The sequence below is a fragment of the Candoia aspera genome, chromosome 8 (genome assembly GCF_035149785.1).
Source record: "Candoia aspera isolate rCanAsp1 chromosome 8, rCanAsp1.hap2, whole genome shotgun sequence".
Lineage (NCBI taxonomy): Eukaryota > Metazoa > Chordata > Lepidosauria > Squamata > Boidae > Candoia > Candoia aspera.
Window position 1 is genome coordinate 18,714,005 of NC_086160.1, and position 16,662 is coordinate 18,730,666.

Sequence of the window (16,662 nt, forward strand, 5' to 3'; positions counted from 1 at the left end):
TTCTATTAGCCATTTTGTGGTCTCTCCATTTACTTCTGTTGGAGACCAGATTTTGTTTTGTCTAGTATCAGTGGTAGCCAAGTGGTCAGCTGAAATACCCTAGGAGAGCTTGCAGCACACGGACCCTAAGCTTAGCAGTCTTTGAAGGAGGAAGATCAGAAGCCAAGGAACAGATGAGTGGAGATCCAATTTCTTGTTAGTTTGCAATAGGCTTCTAGAAACCCCTTGCATTTGAATTATCTATTAAGGGTTCATTTCTTATCTTTACTATTCTCCCAAGAAAGCAATAATCTCTCTTCTGCACCGTTCAGCCAATCCACACCATCATTTTCAGGCTCCTGGTCATACAAAGAATACAACTGGAAGTTAAAAATCAGAAGAAGTCTGGCAGACTAATACATTTTTCAGACTAATACATTTTATTGAAAGGCATATGCTATCATGACTCCCCCTGATTTTAGGCTACCATAGACTAACACGTCTGTCCTCCTACAATAACTCTAAGTTAAAAATATGAAGAACATTCTGTTTAGTAATTCCTTTGCTTCAATGTGAGTTGTCCTACATGTGGATTGGAATACTCCAGAGTCACTGGGAATCGGGAGGCATATAAATTTAATACATTATTATTATTAATACACTCCTGGAATGCAGGATTTTTGGGAGGTTATAAGAAGTAGGTATCTTCTAGAAGCCATGTGTATGCAAAGTGGCAGAAGCTTTGCAAGAAAAATGTATTTCTTTGTCACAATACGGTACTAAGATGTGGGCAACCAAATTAAAAAAAAAAGTGCAGCTGCATTAAAAGACTTAATAATCTCGATTCTGAAAAATTAAAACTTTAAAATTATATTTTGTTCTAATTTCTTAGTTCTTGCATGGAAGTCCAGTGGATGCTGTGTGAACTGAGTTACATACTGCATGCCATGAAACAGTTATTGAGCAGAACACAACTGCAATTTAGACCCAGAAGAGAATAAGTCATTATAACCTCTTATTTCTAAAGAAAATAGGTTGAGATATAATTTAGTCAGGGCAGTCTTCCCTGCATGTATTCAGTCGTTCCTCAGGAATAATATTCTGGTTATTATTCAATTATAAAAAAATAATTATTTGTTTAACTTCATATGGGATTTTTGGCAATGAGGGAGGATTAACTTTGACTATAATAATGAGCAAATCTTTGAACCCTGATATCGTCCAAAACACTCAGCAAATCTGAAATGGCACCTCTAAAGATTGCTCCCAACTCTTACAGTTTGTATTTCATTTGTATAAATTCTACACTGGTAGAAAATAAATCTAGTCTTACTGCCAAACCAGATCAAAATCCAATTCAGGCACAGTAAGGAAATCTTTGTTCCAAGTTTTCATCAAATGGTGAATCTTAAATATGATTTAGAGATGACTCAACCAATCTGAATTATCCTGGAAAAAAAAATCAAAACAACACTGTTTGTATTTCTTCCTGTATTTTCTGTTGTATTGCAATCCTACAAGAGTAGTGTAACGTTTTATCTATTACCAGCAACCCTTATACTATTACCTTATGATTTTAGCAAGTGGTATCTCTGTAATGGTTGTAATGTGGTCCACTAAACCCTATGTCCACAAATCAAGTTTTCACTTTTTTGTTTTGTTTTTTGTGATTGTGGGAATATCTTATGACAAGATGCTATAGATGGCCCATGCTGACATATATTTAGATGCTAAAAAAGTGGCAATCTAATGGCTGGATGCTGCTAGAACTGGAATAGGTTAGGGCATAAAGTAGCAGTATTAAGCCTACCCTTGTTAAAATGATATCATTTATAAATTGTTTCACAGTGGAGACAGATTTAATAAAAATATAGTTATGAGTGGTATATCAGAAAAAAAACCTTATTTAGAAGTTGTGGTGGGAATTTCAGGCCCTCAGTTGGAATTCCTTGGGTTTCACAAGTGCACATTTCCAGAAGGGCACAAATTGCTAGGTTTATAGGGGCTTCCTCTAAGATTATTTTTATTTATTATATTTATCAGATTTATCACTGCCCATCTCCCCCACAAGGAGAGATTCTGGGCGGTTCACAATAAAAACACATCAGTATAGTGATGCAGCAACTACACAAACCAAATCCAGAATCTTGGGGGTCAGTTTCAGGACTGATACCTTGTCTCTGGGGCTAAGCCAAATGGCCTCCTAAATAATTTGGTTCTAGTTGCAAGCTCTTCTTTCTCTGAACACAGGAGAAAGAGAAGAGGGACTTTTCTTCTTTCCAGTTTAGCTTTGATTGCCTTGAGAAAAGAAGAAGAAAAGAGGGAAGGAGGGGAGGATTTACAGTATTTTATACCCATATTCATTATTTTGGGGTTGTCCATTTGGCAGTTTAAAATTAACACTATGGCCTGTGGGCAAAATAGAATCTATGAATGACATCTCATTTACTCAGAAAGCTTTCACAGCTTAGCTGAAAGGATTCAAGCACCCTAAACTTTTTTATTTTAAATGATTACAAAATTAAGGCTATATGTATATAGTGGGTACAGGGGTAAGCATTCATTACCAGGGAATCAAATGTTTGTACTCTTGCTCTGCTGGATATTTTGGGAGAACATGAGGGCATTCTCACAAAATGGCTTTTTTCGGGGCGGATGGATAGAAAGCACTGAATAGCAGATACCCATCATTTTTTAATGCAGTAAGTGTATGTAAGGGCCTTATTTTTTAAAAACAGGTTGGCTCAGTCTTAATGTGATGGAAAATCATGGTTCCTCATTGGGAATAGAAGCATCTAGCCTCAGGTTTCACATTTCTTCCTCCCCTCCCCTACCAATGTTTTCCCCCTGACTTTAAATGTACCAAATACCATGGTTTGTTTAAACAATGGTGAGCATAAGTTTGGATCAACAATAGTTTTAAATTCTGGTTTGTTCTGAAAGTGTAATTAAAACAAACAATACTTCCCTATACAATTAGCTTAAAACGAGAAGTGCATTGCCACAACTTATTCATACAATGGGAGACTCTGGGTTCCTTGCACATATGAAGGGTACTTGTTACTTTCAAACAGCTTTATTGGAACATTGATTCAGTCTCCTTTCTTTTATCACTCAAATCAATAGCTTTTTCATCATTACTCCTATTCCTTACACAGTAATGTATATGGTAATATATTTTTATTCCTTAGTAACTTGTATCTGCTGCATCTCATTGACACTGCTTTTGGCGTACGGTTTCTACGAAACCTTTTAACTGGTTTTTGTAATGTCCAATGAGTACATTCTGTAAATATATACATCAGGGGATCTACGTTATATCAAATTATTTCTTACTTTCTTTTTCTTTTAATATCTAGTTCAGATATGTATATAGGGAATATCAGAAGGGGAAAGCAGAAGGGGAACGACTTCCTCACCACCACCAAAGTTTCTCCAAGAAGATTGGTGGTCTCCCTTGAGTAATATGAAATATATTGTGAGAGCTGCTGGTGGAGAGATATTGGCATAAAATAGTGGGGCTATTCTGCCCCCACCCCACCAACAACAACACCATGCCTTGCTGCATTCCACATTGACAGGAGATGCTTTAGAAAGATTTTCGGCATGTTCAGGGATGAAGGTTGGAAAGAAGGAAAGAAACTTTACAACCGCGAACCTCCTTAAGTTATCTTAGTCGTTATATTTTGAAATAGCGTGATTGCAGCTGAAAATTAAAACATTAACATTCCGACTGTCTTTCAGTGCATTTGTTCAATATAATTTTAATTCCCAAACCTTGTAATCAAATGGCTTTGTTAATATGAAACTACTGCATTCCAATCCACTACTTTCTAAGAACTCTGGCACTACTCTTTTGTTTGTTTCAATCAAAGGAATATTTAGGTGTGCATAGATTTGCCTTCTTTGCTGTAATGAAAGAGAAAAGAGGGAAATTGCATGTAAAACTTTCAGGAAGTCATGGCTCTTTTTCCCATTATAAGTGACTATATCTTGGGTGAAGTATCTAACTGATCGTTCAGTTATTCATTGTGGAAACACCCTCAGTGCCCTTAATTTTCCTCCATCTCTAGACATTGTTATATATTAGGGTTTGTTTGTTTTTTGAGAAGCAACATGTATTCATATCTGTATCTTGTTCAGTGGGCCATCAGGTTAACAGACTTGCTTTTCTTTAACAGTGTGGCAGCATTAGATGCATTCAAATGACTGAGAGGAATACTGTTGTGAAACGTTACTTCACATGCAGAAACAACGCATCCAAGATCAGCACAAAAATAAAAGGTAGCATTTCTGATGACTTGTAAAATGTAATTCTAACTCTCAAAACCTGTATGAAGGAGACAAATAGTAACAATGCCCTGAAGGGAAGAGAGAGAGAGAGAGAGAGAAAAAAGATCAGCACTCAGGGAGGGATTCTGTCTCTTGCTGTTTAAAATGTGAAATTGAATTTTACTTGTTTAGTAAAGCAAGCGTTACACAATGCTTTGAAGTCTTAAAATTCTGGGATAAAAGTTTACATCCAAAAGTGACGGGTGTATGAAAATTGTGCTTTCAGACAGTAGAGTTATTTGTCATACCAATTCATATCAACTTTAGATTCTGGGCCAATTTCTATAGTATTATATCTATCTCTATATAGTTATGTATATATGTGCAGTTTCTCATTTACAGTTCCTGCCCCAAAAAAATTCTGAAACAATGTGCTTCACTTCATATATAGCCAAGGCACCTGTGTATTTCTCCCTTTTGGACAAAAAGTGATACGAAGATCCAAATTCCCTGGTGAAGACAACCACTTTATTAGGCCTTCTCTCTTCCATCTTGGAGCCCCATAAGTCAGAAGAGAAGGCTGTATCTTGCTCCTTGCTTGCACTGGAAGAGATCCAGGAGGCTGCTTGGAGCTTCTTGATCAAACGAGGGAAATCAAGCAGAACTGTGAAGCAGAGGGACAGTAACAAAAAGGCTATTCTGGTGTGAGGAGGAGGAGGAGGAGGAGGAAGAGGAGAAGGATTCTGGTGTCTTTTCAGCTCCACAAGCAGAGGTTGCCACTGGACTGACACGTGGAACCTGCTCCAGCAGGGGAAAGGTAGAGTTTGCCATTCGGACAAACACAGAGTTCATAGATAGTCTGTCTTGTTGCCGATGAACTGGGTGAAGAAGATGAGGGAAAAGACCCCAGTGGTAGATTCCCTAGTCGGATTGAGTCTGCATTTAAAAATATCTGGGGGCGGGGGGAAGAAAGGAAGAAAATGAAGAGATCTTATTTTTCAGTTTATACTACAGGACTTCATATTGATAAATATATGATTGGATTCTCTAAAATAGACCTCACCTGGATACCTTCCCTGTGTTCCAGTTCACAATGGAATTCAGTTATTGTCAGATAGAAGTACCAGGCTTTTTCCCATTTCCCAAATGCCAATTCAGCATGGAGAGGAAGACCCCTGCCTGGTCCAGTCAGGATCTGCTCTGCCTGGTCCATTTCTGAACTTACATAAAGCCTGCTTCCTATCATTGGTTAATGAAGCTAATGTTGTTAGGAGATCATTGCAAAAGGCAGTTGCATCACCTGTTACTAAATGCTAGCTTTCTAAAATAAGGGGTTCTAATGGAAGAAATGGGTATTTCTAGAGATGTTTATGGGACCCTCTCATAACAAACACTTATCAAAAACAAAGACAGATCTGTAATTAGCTGCATAAGGAGATGTGTAGGGAGTCTCTAACAGCTGAAGCCAGAAGTTGCATGGACCCTCTGAAAACAGTTTAGGCAAAGCCTTCTGAATTAGATACCTAGGCCTGCCAGCCAGTCTGTAATGCAGTGTTTCTCAATCTTGGCAACTTTAAGATACATGGACTTCAACTTTCAGAACCCTTCCAGCCTCCCCAGCATTTTTTTGCAAACCCCCCCCCCCAAATGCTGCACCACCCTACCAAAAACTATAATTTCACTGCCATAAAATCTATAGACTAAAGGTATGCATGCTTGTCCCTAAGGGTCTAGAAGCAAGTAACCCAACCTGATTTTTAAAAATTGTTGCTTTTTATGAAGTTTGGGCTAATTATAAAGTCACTGCTATGAAATCATGGTTGCCATTTTTTTAAAAAAACGACTGTGCTGAAAGATGCAGTCATGCTTCACCATTTTAAGTATTTCTTGGTCAATAGTTAACAAGATAACTGTTGCCAATGACTCTTGCATTTGTCTATAGAAAACAACTGGACTTCATGGCAATGTAGTGGCTGGCAGGAATGCCTTTCTTTGTACAACCCAAGCTGTCCTTATTTTTGATGCCATACAAGCTTTCTGCTGATGGTTAAATATTGAAATAGAGCAGAAGGCTGGAATAGTGTGTAAGGACACAAGAGTATGAGCTCTGAAAAATGAAAAGCATATGACACTATACTCTTTGGTGATACTGATTTAACTGTGGCCCATTCATCAGTTCCACTTAGGGAAGAGATTATGCATATTTCCCTTACTAATATAGCAATTATACTCCTACATTAGTGTCCATCAGCATAATGAAGTTTGAAAAGTGCACTGAAAGTGAGAAGGCAATATGTAATTCCCACAGCCCTGCAACTGTTTCCCTTTCTTGTTGTTCATTTAAAATTCTCCCAGTTTTTAATATCACCTAGGAAAAGAATACCCAGGAAAGGGCTGCAATTTATGAGTTACTGATGTGAATTTAGACTGCTGGAAAATGAGACTGCTTATCTGAAATATCTCGCAAAGGTGAATTTCCATCTATCAGCAGAGGACCATCGTTGGATAGTTAGGAAGAGATTCTTCTAACTATAATAAAAGATGGAGAGGAGATAAAAACATACCCACCAGCCCTATCGCCCTGCACCACCATCCCTTACAGCTGTCAGCATTGCAGTGAAATCTAGGAGAGTTAAGCTGAGCAGCTAATGATTATTACAATAATCCAACAGTAAATATTCCAGTTTTGATTTGATTCTTATGATTGTGCTAAATTAATATTATATGGGAATCAAAACTTGAAAATAGAAAGAACTTCGTTGGAGAACCTAGATTGTGTAAGGAGTATGTGGCTTAGATCAGGTAACGGGAATAGATGATGATGATCATGTTAGTTGAATTACAGCTTACATATTATTTGTCAGTACCTTCAGTTAGAACACTTTTTGACTATATATATATAACAGCAGCCAAAATGCTTCAGAATCCCACCTATTACTAAAGGGTTTAACATGTTCTTTACAAAATAATTCTAAAAAATTTGCTAGAGTACACTAAATTAAATATTCAAATATAGAGAGACACTTGGAATAAGGAATTGGAGTGTTTATTAGATTTATATGTAATATATATCTTCCATTCATCTTAAGCCATGGAAATAAACCGGGTAACTATGGACAGGATCCTCTTTCTCAGCTCATCTACTTCACGGGGTTGCTGTTGAGGTCATGGAGGAGAACATGATATTAAGCTAGTAGGGAAATACATAACATCTGCACACAACCTGGTGGTTGCAGTAAAGTTGGTGCAAGTCCAGAAGAGGTTAAAATGTTAAGGGACTGGAACCATTGCAACAAAATGGCCTCCATGAGAGGATGGAGCAATGAAGGCAAAAAAGCAGGTGCCATTTCTTCTCACTTTATGCACCTAGGAGAAAAGGAAGCCATTCCCTTGAAGAGGAGCACAGCTGCCTCAGCAGGGGCCTTGGTTGTATGCTGGAGTGGGGTTGGATTTCAGAATCTCAGGAGGAGAAAGAGGAGGAGGAGGAGTTGTAGTTAAGGAGAAGGAAGGAAGGAACCCAAAAATGCTGCAGGAGAAAGGAACCAGCAACTGGCACCATGGGAGAGTATGTGTTTGTGTGTGCACACATGTGCACTGTGCAAGGTGGCCAAATAACAGTGGAAGGGAAGATGTAAAGGCCCTGGCCACCCGAAAGGGGTAAGGTCAAGCCAGAATTGACCAGAAAGGGTCATGTCAAAGCAGGCCAAAGTAGTATGTTCTCCTACTATATCATCATATAGAGGTTCTCAATAAACCAAGGAGTTCCTCAGAGAGGAACTTGAGGCAATCATGTCAAGTGCTGTGCTGCCTTCTAATTCCAGTAATCCATTAAGTTCTTAACAAAACTGCCTCTCAGGTCTTTGGGAAAATCCTCCTCTGGAATCCATCTGGATCCATTAGGCACATGGAGCAGAACATCTTAATGGGCTCATCTGCCCTCCAGAGACAATAGGCAGCAACAAATATTTGGAGGAAGAACTGAAGTGGCCATAAGTCTAATATCCTCCAGAATCAGAATAAACATCAACTGCTCTGAGGTAAAGGCACCATCAAGCACACAGATTCTTTATACACATGTAATTAGTTATGATGGACTTTATTGCAAGACAGAGAGAAATAAAAATTAATTTGAGGCTCCAGTTCTAAACACCATATAGTGGAGTAGCTTCCAAGTAAACATGCATAGGATTTCACTAGATGAAAATGGTTCTCCAGTAAAGATTACCTCCCCTTCTGTAGACTGCAAATGTAGCTCTTTTCTACAAGTGGCTTTCAAGTCCCCTGCAGCTGTGCTCACTTGTATTCCCTTTGGAGCTTCCATTATCAGAGATCTTGTAGGTGATTCAAGCCTAGAAAATGGGGGAAATGAGGAAAGCGAGGGAATTTAGAACAAATATGAAAAGATCACAAGTCCTATGCATTGCCCAACACCAAGATATTTTTTCTCTCCAACACAACAATAGAAATAAAATGTCCACTGGTATCTCTGTGTTCTGGAAAATACCTAGAACATTCTTAATTGCATTGAAAATTCTTTTGAATCTCAGTTCATATTTACAAGATTGTTATTTCTAGAATGAGGACTACTTTATTTCATTTATTTTGCAGTGAATGGTCTCTCAGGCCACAGTGTTTATTTATTTCATGTAAAAGAGATGGTTGAAGGTAGTGAGTGCTGTTTTATAACCATGTTTAGGTGGCCACTGCTGCTTGTGTAATTGTTGCTTATGAAAGTGACCCCTGAATGGGCCAAGCTCATTAACTTTTTAGCAGCCAGTATATAATTACCACCCTAGTAAAAGGGAAGCTTATGATACCACTGAAACTACTTCGGGCACTATCAGAAATGAATTTGCTTCCTCCAAATCAGGGGACTGAAATTTAGTTATTTTAAAGATCCATCTGATAGGTATGCCAGAAACCACAGTACAAAATCCATCCTATAGATGTCTTTATGGTCATTTATGGTCATAATGTTCATTGTCAACAGGAGCGCTTTGAAGAATGGCAGAAAGGTAATGAATATGGAGTCCCAAGAAAGAAATAATGTGAAAACTACAAATAAGCAGTAAGTATAGCCTGATATTGGCTGATAAAAACATTCCTTACCCAATAGTTTCAACACCCACATCATTTTTAGCAGGGTTCTTTATCTAGATCTGTAATGAATTTACTTCTCTATTTGCATAAATACTGCCATTCTCTTACAGTGATTGATGACTGAGATTCCTTTCTAATAATTTATGTTTTACTGTTATGGTCAGCTTCCTAAGTGGTCTTTCATCTAGATGTGGGGGAGGGGGGCTGCAGGAATAGGACAAGTGACAAAGCATGTGTTGCAATGCTACAATGTAAACTCTGCCCCTAATGTTCTTGTGGGTGATGGCACAACCCAAGTAGGAAAGGGTGAGGTTGCAATTTGTCATTATCACATTCATTTTATCATATTGACCCCACCATGTCTAGCTGGGAACATGAATGTTTGTAGACCTGCTTCCTTACTTATATGTTACATGCAGTATTGTTATCAAACAGCAAATATTAAACCACAGCTGGAAATATAATTAAAAATTGTCTGCCATTTATGGATTTTTTTATCTGTAAAATTGTGTTCAATTCAAGAAAGTAACTGGCCCAAGGTCACCCAGCTGGCTTTGTGCCTAAGGTGTGACTAGAACTCACAGTCTCCTGGTTTCTAGCCTGGTGAAATGGACCATATTTTATATGCACTTCTGTGATCCTTATGAAATTTAAAATAAATGTGGTTTAAAATAAAATTACCCCTGGCTATATAGGTAAGAAAGATAATATACAAAAGAAAAGGGCTTTATTTTGAATTCAAAGCTATTAATGCTAAGTTGGAAGCATTGGGGAAAATGATAGATAACATCCAGCCAATGTTTCAGGCATTTAAATTCCATTGATTTTAGTCAGAGATTTAAGAAGGTGCTTAACTTTCTACTGAAATCAATGGGACTTGAAAGCACTAAAATTTGATTGGCTCATGGTTGATACAGATCACAGTTTCCGAACTTGTGAGAAGATCATTTTAAATAAGCATTTAGAAGGACTAATGTTACCTTTCCTGCAACACCCCAGGTAATAGACAATTATAAATGTTCACAAAGGGGGTCAGGTATTCAGGATCAGGTGAACAGTTGCACCTTTAAGGAGAACTGCTAAGTTATTTGCTATGTTGTATTGCGCTTGGTTTTGGAGGCCTTATTTAGATAGATGTCAGGGAACATGCACAGAAGCACAAATCTCATCCTCTTAAAATCCAAGCCAATGCATATGTAGCAGGTTGAAGAAGCTGGAGGTGAGCAAATGAGACTCCTACAAATTAATGGAGACATCTAGGGTTTTAAAGAAGTTGTGTGAAGCAGTCAACAGTTAACAGAAAACTCAGAAATATTGTAGCCCAGCCGTATTTTCATTTCCAATTATTTCTGTGTTGCAGGTCAGACTGAAACAGTGATCAACAATATTCCAATTCTGAAGACACCATTACCCTTTACTGTTGGTTGGAGAGCTGTGTTAGGAGAATATTCATTACAGCAGTAATACCTTGTTAATGCTGCAGGTCAGGGGCTGAGTTTGATTTGGATGTGCATTTAGAAAAACAAAATTCTGCCATGATTCTTACAGAGGCTGTAGCAAAAGTCAGCCTCATAGAAAGGTCCTTCTCAGAGATCCTTCCAGACTAAATCAGATAGCAATCCATGTAGAGTGCTCATGCACCCCTGATTTGCATGAAGGTTGATAACAGTTATTCATGGCTAAACACTTTAGGATAACCTTAAACTATTTAAAAATGAATGTCAGGCCAAGATAAAAAAGTAGAGACATCCTTAAGTCAAACACAACTCCTGGTAACTCCACAAGTAGGTTCATGTGGTATGGAATTAGCTTGCCATACTATGCACTCCCCACAGAAATCAGACTAAAATGTATAGGGAGTTAGAGGTTCAAGAACTCAGCAGATTTCAAAATTAACATTTAGATCTGACATTCTGTTTCTTTAATGCTTTAATCTGTCATTTCTAAACTAATTGGATTGGAAAGAGGCACAAAATCTCTTTTGTGATTTTTATAGGCAACATCCTCTATTGGTGACATTACACAAAGAAAGACAAATTCTGATATCTCCTCTTGTACTAGTGGTTCATATTTCTTCCAACAATTTTTTGTAACTCTTTACATGCTCTTTAAAAGACTGTGCAGGCTCCCTAGACAACTGTTTGGAGGAATGCTGCCCTCTGATATGGTAATTGTTGCAAATTTCATAGATGAACTCTGCCCTCCTCCCCAAATTCTGGAATGTCTTTTAGTAGGGCTTAGCATAGCCAACTTCAGGATTGGCAAATCAATATATTTTTTTCTTTTCCCCCAAAGAAATGGAAGGATGGCAGTAAGGATGCAAAATAACTTGATATATTTCATTAAAAAAAGAATATATTAATCTCCTAATTAATTGGCATATGAATAAGAAACAGGAAACATTTATCCACATATCTACAGTGGGGCACCAGTAGTCCCAATGCTTGGGGAAAAGTTAAGCCCTTCTCAATCACTGTCCAATTGGCAAAATATATATAAGCCAAATTTAGAAAGAAACATCAACTCTTCTCTGAAACCAAAACCGGAGATCTTTTACAATCATTATTCAGTTTCACTTAAGTTGGGGTGACACTTTGACTTGCAAAATGCCAGATGAAAGTGGGTTGATTCCTTTTACATACATTGTTATTGAAAACCAACAAAGAGCAATGCCACTCATATTTATATTTTTAGCATAAATTGTATAGAGAATGGTCCTGGCGTCCTGTCCAGAGCAAGCAGCCTGAGCAATATACATGTAAATGGCTATTTTGAATCCTGAGAGCCTGTTCAAGCAAAGCTGAAAATGCAGGACAAATCTCTAAATTTTGCTCTGTGTTTTAGCTACGTAAGAAAGGATTAATCATGAATAATAAGAAAGAGAATCAAGATTGTCTAATAATTTATCACTGGGCCTTAAAAGTGAACTCAAACCAGATGTAGATGTAGAAGATTTAAAAAGCTAGAGCAGCAGTGGAAAATGTCCAGCCCATGGAGGTTCCTTGTCAGGCCCAGAAGCTTCTTCCAGGCATGAAAACCTCTCCCTGATCAGGAATATGACATTTTTCCTGCACTGAACTACGATCAGGCCAACTGATGTCAGAAGCTTTTCAAAAACCTACTTGCTGATCAGGCAGCATTTTGGGAGCTCATGACTAGGAAGAGGAAGTCTAATCGCTTCATACCTGTGATTCCCTCACACAAAAAATATAATTTGCTTGTCTTTCACAAAAATTTTAATATGACCCCAGTAAGGCTAATGGAAGTTTTACAGAGCTTAATTATTGCAAGTGGGAGTGGAGGGAGGGAACCCTTATCAAACAGGTTGTTTATAAGTGTCCTATATGGCAGTATATGTGAAAATATGTGAAAATAGATGTATGGAGATGTGCATAAGTACAGAAGTATTATGTGCCCGCATATGTTAATTAACAGGATCCAAAAAACTCAAAGCCTGAGTCCACATACCAGCAGTGAGGTGGCTCTGCCTTCTTTGGATGTGACTTCAGTGTCTAATTCTGCCCTCAAGCCAGAAGAGGTTCTCCAACTCCATATTAGAATAACAGACTATAATATTAACATGACTCTTAAGGAGGAAATGGGGGACATTCTTCTCTGGTTGAAGGACAGACATATCCCTGGAGAGTTGAACTTCGCAAAATATCTTAGGTAAGATCAGGAACGAGGGACGCGGTGGCGCTGCGGGTTAAACCGCTGAGCTGCCGATCGGAAGGTCGGCGGTTCGAAACCGCGCGGCGGGGTGAGCTCCCGTTGCTCGTCCCAGCTCCTGCACACCAAGCAGTTCGAAAACATGCAAATGTGAGTAGATTAATTGGTACCGCTTCGGCGGGAAGGTAACGGCGTTCCGTGAGTCATGCTGGCCACATGACCCGGAAGTGTCCTATGGACAACGCCGGCTCCAAGGCTTTGAAACGGAGATGAGCACCGCCCCCTAGAGTCGGACACGACTGGACTTTACGTCAAGGGAAACCTTTACCTTTACCTAAGATCAGGAAACCGGCTTCCCACTAAGAACCATTATCTCTCTCCCCCCACCTTTTTCTAAATCCCTCCCTTCTTCCCTTCCTTGAAAACAGATATACAGATGGAGATCCGGGAATTGTAACAATATAACAATAAAACTGACTGTTGAGTGTATAAGATCCTTTGGCGAGTCACCCATCTTTCTGTTTCAAGCATCTAATAAAGGGGGGAAAAGTTGCTTGATTCCCCCCCCCCGCCTGCTGTTTTTCTTCATGCTTGATTATTTTGCAGCTGTTTTCTTGTCCCCTGGGAATCTGGAGCATGTTTTCTAAAGGAAAAGCAACCAATGGTGGGACCTGCAAGTGAGATGTAAGGGGTCAGAAAAGGGTCAAGAGCATCTTCCTTGAATGCTTTTCTTTTCCAGATTACAGTCTTTCACCACCCTGGTGTGACTTTTTCTGGCTCTCAGAACTGCAAAAACTATTTGCCACCCCAGCCTCCATGCCAAGTTATTTTGGCATCAAATATATAGCTACTGAATATATTTTTCTCACCTTATTTTGTGAGAAATAAGATGTAACAGTCACCTTATTATCAAACCTAAAGCTCTCATTAACTGAGACATCTGAAAGCTGAACTTTAATTAAATGGAGCACGCTATTACTTTTGGTGTAGCCTGTTCATTTTAGTCTAGTAGGCGCCACAGAAAAATAATTAACTCCAGTACTTTGATGTTAACAGGTCTAGATAGGCAGTGAAATGGAGGGTGGGGGCAAGCAATGATGCCTGAGTTCTCAAAGTAGGGATGACATTTCAAGATAAAACAGCATCTCAGGAACTTCTGGAACTGTCACTGAGGTATTGTAAGAAACTGTAACAATTGCTGCTCCCAAGGCCACCTACCTTCTCAAGGCAAACACATCTTTAGACAAATTTACTCCACACTCTCTTCTCAACTTTCCAACTTAAGGGTGGAACTTTTCTATCAGTATCTCACTCTGTAGATAATTTCTCTGCAGCTTCTCCTGTCCTTTAAGCACCCAGGAGGAGGAGACCACAGAAAGAGACACAAGCCCTTTAAGTAAGTAGCAAGTAAGTAAATAAGTTTATTGTTGTAACCATGGGTCATAACATAGGAATGCAATAAAACACAATAAAATTAAATAACAATAAAACAATAAAACAGTGAAATTATAAAGTAAGAAATGCAGCATTGGATATAAAAAGGCTACAACAAAATAAAGTCAGAGCTACAACTAAGAATTTAAGTATTTCTTCCCAAGTTTAAATGAGAGCACAGCAAAAGTAGAAACTTGGTTGCTAACAATTGGAAACACATCTGCAAGAAGATAAATCAAGCTCTTTAGCAATTACAGGCAACATTCAGCAAAGGTAGAACAACTGAAAAAATAGCATCTATGAGCCATGTTTGGCTTCAGGAAGGTATAGGCCTTCTTCATCTGAATCTCACTGTTACCACTTTCAGTGATCAGTAGACGCCAAGGATTTTTAATCATTCTGAACTAATTTGGAGCAATCAGCATTTGAGGGACTTAACTATCCAGTTTTGCCCCCTATGAGGTCCTCTTAGCTCCTTCTCCATGAATCCTATATCAGGGCAAGTAAAATTAATTTTGTATCCTATTTCAACCTTGTCCTTTCTTCAATGTAGTCAGATGTGGTGATCCCCTCCCCCTTCCCTGTAATCCTTAGAACAGTCCTATGAAACAGATTGGACTGAATAATAACTAGACCAAGTATTACATGTTTAGTGGACTATTCAATAAATGTCTTCCCTGTCTTCTCCTGCAGAATATGTGTGAGTGAGAAAAACTAAAGTTGCTTGATGTAATTTACAATAATTAAAACAAAATTAAATATAGTTAATATGATTATGGCCCAGCCAAGTAGTTAATCATTTTTCTTTTCTGTCCCATTAAAAATTACAAGTTCTTGATAAGTTTATATTAACTTAAAACCCAAACATGCACTATAACATTTATTTTGTTGACTCTTTTCTTAGTTTCTCTGCTTCCTCCCAGCATCTGAATTCAGTAAGGTTTGAGATCTTTTTAATGCGGGGAATCACACTTGGCCATTTTTGGCCTAACTTTGAAAGAGTAACTTGCTATAGTAATGCTCTTTCTTATTCTTTCTTCTTTGTAAAGAAAAGTTCTTATTAGGGCCATGCATTTACAGCTTTACTACTACTGATATCACTGCTACTATTCACTATTGTGTTTTTGAGACAGATGAGAATTAAACTTCCTACTAACTTTGCACTGCCTGATCAATGTTTTTTTCATCTCATTATGCTGAGTGTTGGCTTTCAGCATTAGCTTATAGTCAATGGCACAATAGCCTTGACGATGACAGGGGAAAAAAGCTATTAAATTTGATCTTTGAGTTCTCCCAAAGGCAAAGAACAACAGCAAAGCAATTTACCTTTCTTATTAGGAAGGTGATTGATAGCACAGATTTCCACACATAGCTACAAATGCCTTAGAAGATAGTGAATCTTAATGGGTACCTTATTGTATATGTAACATATTGTCCCTTAATAAGTAACTTAAAAGGTAATATTGAATAACCATTCTTAAAATATTGGTTTAATGGCACATTACTACCATTAAAACCAATATTTGGGAGGCTTAGACTGTAGTCAATTGAGCTGCAGTCTTTTTTTTTCTTTTTGAGCAAAGATGGCAATAAAATTCTTTTATGAAAAAAATCTGTCAGTGCTCAGATTATGAATTAAACCTTCATTTTTAAATGTTGTCCTTCATACTGTTGTTTGTTGGGGGCTCAACCAATTTTGCTAGGAAAAATTAATAGAAAAAACTAATAGCAATAGACACACATGTTAAACATCTATCTAGTACCATTGCAATTCTTTGGTCATCTTGAGACATATTTTTGACTATAGGATTTCATTATATGCTTCTAAGCCTCAGCTGTGAATATTCACAGCATTGCAGTAAATTTTGCAGTGACTCAAATAACATGGCTATGCAAGGTTCAATTTGGAGATTCAGTTCAATTAACATTGATTAATCACCCATTTAGCAGAGATTCACTGAACTGAAATGGGCACAGGATTCAAAAGACAAATGGCATTTGTTGGATCAGTATCTATTAGAATCTTTCTGAACTGAAGATTCAGTAGCTTTTCTGCTGCTTCAGAGATGCTACCAGACAAATAGACAATGTTGTTGTTTCAATTCCTCATGAGAATGAATGGTGGGATGAGCTCTCTGACATTGACAGAGCAGCCACCAGCCAAAAGGCTTTATCACCTCACTAAACTCTCTGCCTATCAGAACTTTC

At 38.1% G+C, this 16,662-nt stretch overlaps 1 protein-coding gene across 3 annotated transcripts in view; it reads right to left on the reverse strand.

Moving 5' to 3' along the window:
• Nucleotides 1-5,005: 5,005 nt before the first annotated feature.
• SGCZ (sarcoglycan zeta) overlaps nucleotides 5,006-16,662 on the reverse strand; it is a 199,301-nt gene continuing 187,644 nt past the window's right edge. For all 3 annotated transcript variants that reach the window (XM_063309828.1, XM_063309829.1, XM_063309827.1), the window contains 2 exons: nucleotides 8,477-8,600; nucleotides 5,006-5,203 (listed from right to left, as the gene is read on the reverse strand). In XM_063309828.1, the coding sequence (XP_063165898.1) occupies nucleotides 5,006-5,203; nucleotides 8,477-8,600 (322 nt within the window). The remainder of the gene's footprint in view (nucleotides 5,204-8,476; nucleotides 8,601-16,662) is intronic.